Genomic DNA, 9,375 nt, shown 5'->3' with positions numbered 1-9,375 from the left:
AGAACGGGACCCCAGGTGTGCCTGGCCAGACGGAATCCGGGCTTCCTGGTGGGCATGGCCCGCTGGGGTGACCACACACTCATTCTCTCACCCATGTGCCACCCAGCGAGGGGCCTACTGTGTGCCAAGCCCTCCCATGAGGCATCCGCTCCCCGCAAAGGTCCAGTTGCCTTCCTCCCCGAGTCGCCTGCTGCCCTGTCTCTTGTTCCTGCCTGTCCCCTCCTTGGCCCCATCACCCTCCCGAGTGTCCCCTCAGTGGACCTTGTCCTGGACCTCCTAGTGTCCACATCTCCTTGGTCAGACCCTTGATGAGTAGGTCCTGTTTCTTCAGACCCCAAGGCCACTGTAGGCTTCAGGGGGAGCTGAAGGTCCTCTGAAAGATGCTGGCCTGATGGGCTTCTGGGGGGGCATCAGTACGTCCCCCATTATGAGCCAAAATCTGCTTCAGAGGCGGGAGACCGGTGGGGGGCAGCAGTCCTGCCCAGCCTGGGGGTCGGGGGGTCTTGTGGCTGAGCCCACTGTTGGAGCCGCTGTTGGGGGCAGCTACGAGACCCCAAAGAACAGTTGGCTGCCCCCTCCCCACCCCCGTCCCAGGGCCAATTGAAATGTCCAGCTGGGAAGCCGGGCAGATTTAGGCAGGCGGCTTCGAAAATTGGGCTCCATTAGCGTGAAGTGCTCCGCATGGCAGATGAGGGGCTCCTGCAATCACGGATTCAGCCCGCCCTGATCATGGTGGCAGGAGCATAATTACCATCTCTTTAAATAGCCCAAAGTTGCCGTGTAAGAGAAGACGGCTCACATGACATTTGCTCGGAGCTCGACTCCTGCTAAAAATATCTGGGCTAAATAATATTTCCTGATGGCATTGGAGCGGCAGCCCCTGTCCCTGGCTCTGTGACACCTGGGGGTTTAGGCCAGAGGCTGGTCTGGAAGTGAGCGGGGGCCCGTGTGGAGGGAGTCTGTTTCTGGAAGGAGCGGTCCAACCGGGTTGGACCCCTAAGTCCACCCTTTCTGGCTTCATCTCTCTCTCTCCCGTCCCATCCCTTCTCGGTTCCTCCCTCTTCTGGGCACCGTCCCCCCAAGGCCCTCTCCCAAGTCCCAACCTTGACCACGTATCCCTGAATTGCTTGGGACAGAGAGACCCCGGCTGTCCTGGAGGGTGTGAGTGTGCATGGGGTCTGGGTTAGGGGTGGCCTATGGACGCAGAGCGGAATCATCTACTAGAGACTTCCAAACCCGGAGTCTTTATACTCTGGGGCGGTCCCGAGATGGCTCCGGGAGGGTCTGAGAAAAACGATGGGAGAGGGTGTGCAGCCTCCGGCAGGTCCTCTGGGGCTCCGTGATCCACCAGTTTGGGACCCCAATCCAGACCCTGTAGGTAACAGCTACTTTGTTGAGCCCGGGGAAAAATATGGAAAGGTCTAGAATCTGGAAAAGCACTTCCTACCTCTGGGAAGTTTAGATTCTAAGGAACTGTGTGTGCAAAGCTGAGTGGACCGGAGGCTTCCTTCCGAGTGGCTGGGTCAGAGAGGGCCAAGGCTTTGCGTGTGACAGAATTTTATCCTGGACCAAGTTTCACGACGGGGCTCTGGTGATTCTAAGGCACTAGGGATGGCCCCGCCAAGCCCCCAAACATCTCTTTCCTGGCTCATGATGCCTGAAACCGCTTATGGGAGGCAGGTGCTTGCATTTAAGCCACTGCAGAGCTGGCTTAAAACGCCCCCACAAGAAGGCTGACACAGGAAATTCTTGCTAAAGTGTAAACAATTGATACGAGCTTTGTTTCTTAAGAGCAGCTTTGGTGAGGACCGGGCCCCAGGCTGGGTCACTCAGAGCTAAAGACCGTCTCGGTAGAGGTATTTCTGCAGCTTCTGGGGGGCGGTCCGGCTCCTGGCATCTGCTTCCTGATGGGCCTTCACAGATGGCAGGGTCCCCTGGATGTTTGGGGATGGCCTTTTTCTTCCTCCAGGCAGCGACACCAAGCATCAAGAAATCTCATGTCACCGATCAGGAAGTGTGCTGTGCTGGCCGTGGCCATGGCCTCTGGCTGAGGTCCTGGCTCTACCCTTTTGTCCCCATACCTGCAAAGTGTCTGTTTTTCTTTTTTACTTTTTTTCTTTTCTTTTCTTTTTTCTTTTTTTTCAAGTAGGCTCCACACCCAGTGTGGAACCCAATGCCGGACTTGAACTCACGACCCTGAGATCAAGTCCTGAGCCGAGATCAAGAGTCCGATGCTTAACATGCTGAGCCACCCAGGTGCCTCAAAGTGTGTGTTTTTCTGTGTCACGTATCCTTCCCCATCCAAGGGTCATGTCAGCCAGAGTCAGAGGTCTTGCTTCCTATCCCAAAGCAGAGACCAGATCTCGTCAAAAATAAGTCTCCCACTTGGGGGGAAAGCCTGAGCCTAAAATTCCCAAGTCCACTGTCCTGCACCTTCCCAGGGACCCAAAACAGCGACTCGGGGGTGTTCAGCCACTTTGGTGGCTAAGGTGCTCTGGGTCCAGCTCAGTGACCTGATGGTGGCTTCGGCTGTCCTGACCCTCGTGGAGGCCCCTTCTTCCTCAGGCCACTGGCACCAGGTAGAATCAGAGACATGGAAGCCAGAACTGTGGGACCGGGGGAAGCTGGACCTTCACCACTGATACCTCGGGACCTGGTGCTCTTGCCAGTGTGGCCCCCTGGGATGGTAACCGTGGCACACAGGACCTATGCTGACATTTGCAACTGACTCTGTGGCCCACTACGAGGCCAGGAGGCCCAAGAAGTCTCGAGAAAGCAGGCTTCCTCTAGGTAGCCTGGTATTTGCCGAGACAGCTGCCCCCATCCCCTGGATGCTGGAGAGCTTCTTCCAACATGGGGGTGACTGAGTCCCCATCACGGTGTGCCCGGGCTCACGCCACACGAATCCTCCTTCCCGGGCCCTGCGGTTCTTTCTCCTGTGACGGGGCTTCCCTTTCTGGGCCCTACTGGTTCCACACCCAACCTTAAACGGTGTCAGACACGCTGGCTAGAACGGGCACGGGAGCACGTGTGGCCTGGTGGCCAAGTGGTGATGTGGCCACTGGCTCTGGAGTCAAACCCTGGGCACATCCCCACTTAGTCCCCACCCCCTTCCTAGCAGCCCCCAGGACCTCTGCGAGTCGCTGAACCTTGTTGAGCCTCAGTGTTTTCATCTGCAAAATGGGGATCTGCGTACCTGTAGGGAGGACCTTCCGTAGATGGCGGGGGTAGGAGCTTAACAGAGTTCCTTGCACAAGATGAACCCTTTGCATTTTGATCCGCCCGGCTCTCTGGGCGGGCTCCAGTTCCTCAGGTCACTTACAAGAGGGATCAAGCTCTCTGGCAAAGACCACTGCTGGACGCGACTTATTTCTTAATCCAGGACGAATGCTTTTCTAGACAAAGTGTATGTCCTCTGTGCCAGGACGCCGGGATCCATGTCTTAAAAGGGGTTTTCGGCGAAAGCCCGGCTACCAGACAACCTGGTTTTCTCAAAACCACCAGGAGCAAAACCCATTGATATACAGCGTAAGGAAATACACATAATTCACAAATGATGTCGATCACTTTCATCTAAGACTTCACAACTGTCCTCAATAGAAGACAGACGCGGAGGAGATTTAACGCAGATGTTAATAGCGCAAGAATGCCCCGTTACCAGGATATGATGTTTCGGTGCTGCATAAAAATGTAATTATATTCAGAACTATATTTAAAGATTAAAAGGGGGACTGCCTACCACATCTAGCCCCAAATTCAGAATTAGAAACAAAGGGAATAAGCGGGGGGGGGGGATGAGTTCTAACAGTCTGTAGAGAATGGAAATGTTTCTTGAAAGTTTTTACACATTCTGGCTGTTTTTATTTTAACAGTTTCCTGCAGCATTGACATTGACTTTGGAAAGGGAGGGCTAGATCTTTATCCGACAAATATTCACGAAGCAATTGGCAGTGGGAGGGCCCGTATGAAGCTGGGGAGGGAACAGAGGCCCCCAGCTTCAGCCCCGGCTCTCAAGCGGCCGTCAGTCTGGGAGGGGAGGAGAGAAATGTCCGGAGAGTTATAAAGGAGGGCAGGTGGGTTTGGAGGAGATGCCAAGGGGCAGATGACCTTGGTCCCAGGCTTTGACCTTGGTCCCAGGGTAGGTTCTCTATAGGGACATAGTAAACAAAATACAAAAATAGTTAAGCAACAGTGATGAGAACGATTTAGGAAGACTTTTTGGCCTCTCCGGAAAGATTTACCTGGGGAAAGAATGTTCTCTTTCTCATTTTATGAATTTAATATCAGCAGCCAGAATGAATCTATCCTCTCCCGGGCTCTCAGCACACCTTCCCTGTACCTCCCCTGTCCCACCCCCTCCCTCCCTCCCTCCCCCCCTTCCTTCTTTCCTTCCTTCTTTTAAAATATGGAATGCTTCATGAATCTGTGTGTCACCTTTGCTCAGGGGCCATGCTAAACTTCTCTGTATTGTTGCTTCTAAGTCTTTCTGTTTTTGTTATGGTTATTGGCTCATGCCCCTGTCTCCCTCTTGTATGGAATACCCTTTAAGGTCAAGGGCTGTGTCTTATACAGCATTTTATTCTCCCTGGGACTTATCATACCGCCTTCCCCTTGGTAAGCACTTAATAGACGCTTGTTGGACTACATTTTCACTAGGAATTTTTTAAAAACATTTTAGACAAAGGCCAGTTCTCTGTGTAAACATATGACGAAGGCATTGGAATATTTATGCACTGGGATTGCCTGAGACTTCTGTGGTTACAGAGACTTTTTCATCCCTCCTGCCGCCTCCCTCTCCCCCCGCCCCCCCGCAAAGTGGTTAGAACCTATAGTAGAAATCCTAATTATTTAAGCTCGTAGATGTCAAGGACAGTGGAAACAAGGGTCTGTCCCGCTTGGAGAAGAGAATCCAGCCGGATGGTTAAACTGTAACTATTTGACATTTTCAAGCAAGGGTTCTGACATAGATGCCTCTAGGGGTCAGGCAAAGAGTGTAAATGAGGGAGGGGAACCGAACCAGCTGCCAACCAAAGGGTGCTGAAGGCCAGGGATAGGACAGGGCCTGGTGGAGACGCTGGTGGCCTGGTGGCCACCAGACCCCGCCCGATCTTCTGGTTTTTCAGGAGAAGCTGGTTACAAAATTTCATCGGTTAATCTAAAAAATATTTAAGACCTGCTGCATATCAGGGCGCCTGGAGGGCTCAATCGGTTAAGCATCTGCCTTTGGCTCACATCATGATCCTGGGGTCCTAGGATGGAGCCCCGTGAGGGGCTCCCAGCTCAGTAGGGAGCCTGCTTCTTCCTCTCCCCCTGCTCATGCTCTCTCACTCTCTCTCAAATAAATAAATAAAATTAAAAAAAAAAAAAAAGACCCGAAGCAAACATGTCTGAGGCTGTACTTGACCTATGAACCAGAATTGGCAAGCTTTAACCCGGCAGTTCTCGACGGGTGTGTGTCTGTGTGTGTCTGTGTGTGTGTGCGTGCACGCACGCCTGCCTCCCATGGGACATTTAGCGATGTCTGGAGACATTCTTGAGGCCACCAACATCTGGTGGGCAAAGGCCGCAGGCGCTGCTAGACATCCCGTGGTGCACAGGAGCCCACAGCAAAGAATATTCTGGCCTAGCAGGTCAGTAGGGTCCTGGCAGAGTCTGGTTTTGTGTGGTTCTTGGGGCTGGGCCGATGTACGTGGCCTCAAAGTAGGGAATGACAAAGTAGGAAACCAGCTGGTGGCAACAAGCAGGGGCAGGAGTTGGGACCAGGTGGGTCCGCACAGAAAATGTACAATTCTGCAATTCTATGTCGAAAATAGATTCTGACACTCATGTATTCTCAACAAGGACTCCAGGTCCAGGGTCTGTGAAATTCAGCCAATAAAGGTAGGTTCCTAACCCAGTGCTTGAATTTGAGCTCCCAAAGCCTCTATTTTCCCATCTGTAAAAGGGGGACATGCGTGGCCCTTTCACCAGGCTGCCAGGAAGATCATGTCTCTTTGGGGAGGAGAGCCGATCCCTGCTTCCTTTCTGGAAAGTTCTGGAGAGGAGTTGTCTGCCTGAACTGCAGAGAGGACTGCTCCCTCTCCCCTGTTCCCAAGAGAGGAGACTCTTCCAGCAGGAATGCCGTCTGCTGTCTGTCCCCAGTTCCGATCTGCGGGATCGGCTGCCGTTGGTGGCCCCGGGGAAGGGCTTTGTCAGAACTTTGCTCTCGAGCCTTCCAAGGCCCAGTCCGTCACCTGGCCTCCCCACCACGATTTCCTCTGAGGGGCCTCGTTCCTGCGAGGTGTCGGTTCACCCAGCCAGGCACGAGGCCCTTCTTCTTCACCACCATGATTCCCAAGGGAGCCCCACTCTGACCTGTGGCCAAGTCTCCTCCACAAATTCAGAATATTCCCCCGAGAAAGCAGGGTCTCCGAGAGCTGCCTTCTGAAAACTGGCTCATCCCCCCTGGGACCTTGAGACCCAGGCAAAAGGAGGTGGTGGGTAGGGTGAACCACTGTGCACCCGGAGAAAGGAAAACCGAGCTTCAAAGGCCTTGTGGCTGGAGCCTGGGAGCAGGCCTGGGGCACCAGCCTGAGGGCGCAGCTCCTGAAGGCCGTCTCTGGGCTGCCGTCCTCGGCATGGCCTAAGCTCACCTCCTCTTACTTCTGATGCTTTTTCTCTCTCTGCTGCAGCAGAAGGGGCTTGAACCATTCCTGCAAATAGCCAGACCTATAGAAGAAGCATGGGCCCTGGGCTTCTCCCAGAGAATGTGGGGTTCTCGGGACCTGCCTGCCTTCAGCTTCACTGTCCTTAGAGTCCACGCGAGCTGCCTAGGCCAGCCCTGGTCCCCTTGTCCAGCCTCCTTGGCTCCCACTGCCTGGACTATTCATTTGTTCTCCGATGTCGCCTCTCCTCGGCTGCCTCTCCGGGCATCCAAACAGTCTGAAGCATTCCTGGTCTCAAGGCCCTCCGTCACCCTGACAGTCTAGGAGCTATAAGGCCTGGCTCTGCCCAGTCACCTGGAAGGCCCTTCCTGCTGGGAATCTTGTTGGGGGGGTGGGGGGATGTGGCTGCAGACTAGCCCAGGCGAGGGGGACCCGGCCAGGCCAGCCAGGAGGTCCAGCCTTTGACAAGGCCCTCGATGACCAGCCAGGCTGGTCGGGCACTAGCTTCCTGCTGTTCCCCCAGAGAGCCCCAGGGGATACCCTCCATGATGGAGGCCTTAGGGCCACTGGGAAGGAGACTAAGGGGCACCTAGACCTGCCATCCCAGGACCAAGTCAGGACACAGCAGGGCCAGGACTCATCCTCCCGCCGGGAACGGATGCTACAGTCACCGCTCCATGTGAGCAAGTCTAAGGTGCGGTGGGAGGAGCCAGGCCCAGGGTCCACCGGAGCCCTCGGGGAGGCACGGGGTGGGCACCCAGCAGCTGCCGGCAGCAGGCAGCCCCCGACAGGCCTTCCGGGGAGTTCACCGGCCTGTACCTCTAAGGAGCCCAGTGCAGCTTCGTTGGAGGGAGGGCCTCAAGTCAGCCCCTAGCCAGTGGAGCAGACTGAGTGCGGGGCCATGCCCACGTCCAGCAAACTCAGAGCCCGTGGGCTTCTGTGGACTTTTCCTGGTCCAGCCTGGCCAAGCCTGGAGACCCTTTCTGCTCACCGGGGGACATCCTAGCGGGAGCCGACACAACCCACAGAGGCAACCAGTCCTGAAAGTCATGGGCCTTCGGAGCTTCAGAAGAACCTGAGAGCCTTCTCTGAACTCCCCTTGCTGGGGTGAGTCCCAGGAGTGCCCCAGGGGATGCTGAGCACAAAGGAGAGGGGAGGACAGTATTTGGGCCTGCAGCTCCTGCCAGCGGGGACCTCCAGCGTCCCTGTGCTCGCCTGCTTCCTGTGAAACGTGGTGATGCAGGCCTCGGGGGCGGAGAGGGGGAAAGCGTGCACACCGTGTCGCCAGGCTGCTGTGGTTTTTCCTCTCTTTGGCTGTGTGACTTTGGGCAAGGCGCTAACGTCTCTGTGCCTCAGTTTCCTCATCAGTCCAATGGGGGTGAGAATAGTCGGGGCTGTTGAGGGGTAAGAGAGGAAACACAAAGCCCGGAGTGCAGGGCCCTGCACCTAGCCCGTGCTCAGAACCTGTAAGCCATTCTCGGGGCTGCTCCGGTTGCTGTTCAGGCAAATCAGAGCAGCCAAACCGCAGGGCTCCCAGGCCCAGGCAGGGGGGATGTCTGCTCGTTCCAGGAGAGCACAGAGGGCCCTCCGCCGTAGCTCAGACATCTCTGGGGGCGCTGGGTGATGATAGGATCCTACATGAGATGCCGTCCCCTGGGCCTCCGGGGCCATGACCCTAGGTCTTGCGAGGACCCCATGAGAGGAGAACGGGGCGCATTACTGCTTTTTTTTCATGACTCACTGCTCTCTGCCTCTGGTTCCCATGGCGGCAGCTGGTACCCCACTGGCTCGGGCAGCTCCGGTGACCCCCGCTGACCTCCGGGGACACCGGTTCTCTCGAAGCCCAGCTGTGGCCTGAGTGGGAGCTGCACCAGGTACTTCCCTGGAAGGGCGGCGCCCCCCGCCCCCTCCGGGCCGGCCCAGCGCTGGAAGTGGGATTTGAAACGCAGCCAAGGAGAGGAGGCCGTGGGCACCGCCCGGAACGCGAAACAAATAAATAAATAAATAATCAGGGTTGTCTTGGCTGATAAACGGTCTCTACCTCCAGGACGACTTCTCCCCGCTTGCCCGCCCCCCTCCTTCCTCCTTCTCCGGGCAGATCCATCCCAGGCAAAAGCTTAATAGCCCCATTTAAGGCTTTTCCTTTTCACCACGGAATTGAGCTGCTCTTGCCATTACGAGGTTTTCAGCTTCTCTCTGAAATCAAATTACTGACTCCATTTAATTTTTTAAAAGCTCGGATGATTTCCCTTCTTGAATCGGAGCCGTGACTCCAAGGCCAACCCCCTCGTCCCCCCTCCGCCCTGCCAGGCGGTTCCCCTGCGGGGCGGCCCGCTGCCCAGGCACGGCGGCCCCCGTACCAAGGCAAGCCTGACACCTACAGGGGAAGTCAGCAGGAGGAGGCCCAAGGCCATGGCGGCTGCCCAGGGCCCCTGGCTGGGTGGCCTGGCCTGGGGGAGGAAAGAAGGGCTGGGATCACCTTCTGGAAGCCCACGGCTCCGGGTTAGAAGGTCACGTTCATAAGCTGGTGGGGAAGCGGGTTAGAACCCAGTGCCAATATTGTGGGCTCACAGCTGCCTGGTTCTCCGGACCCCAGCTGCCTTCTCAGAGGGCCTGTCATGGCCCCTGTCACTGGACAGATGTTTAGGGAGTGTGTTCTCTGTGCCATACGCTGTTCCAGCTACTGGGAAGGGAACCGTGAGTTGGACGGAGAAAGTCCCTCCTGTGGGAG

General features: G+C 56.0%; 1 protein-coding gene and 1 pseudogene across 1 annotated transcript; one reads left to right on the top strand and one right to left on the bottom strand.

Annotated features, from left to right (window-relative positions):
- Positions 1-2,245: 2,245 nt before the first annotated feature.
- Positions 2,246-7,755, top strand: C2H1orf127 (chromosome 2 C1orf127 homolog; the record flags this gene model as incomplete). Its single annotated transcript, XM_044236737.1, is given in 7 exon segments — positions 2,246-2,480; positions 2,704-2,859; positions 6,838-6,960; positions 6,963-7,199; positions 7,202-7,249; positions 7,252-7,310; positions 7,651-7,755. Coding segments are annotated over 7 exon segments (963 nt in total), but the record flags the coding sequence as incomplete, so codon positions are not given.
- Positions 4,400-4,476, bottom strand: LOC122901568 (annotated as a pseudogene).
- Positions 7,756-9,375: the final 1,620 nt, after the last annotated feature.

The sequence above is a fragment of the Neovison vison genome, chromosome 2, assembly GCF_020171115.1.
Source record: "Neovison vison isolate M4711 chromosome 2, ASM_NN_V1, whole genome shotgun sequence".
Lineage (NCBI taxonomy): Eukaryota > Metazoa > Chordata > Mammalia > Carnivora > Mustelidae > Neogale > Neogale vison.
The sequence above is the reverse complement of the archived record's forward strand: the minus strand, read 5'-3'. Positions and strand labels throughout refer to the sequence as shown.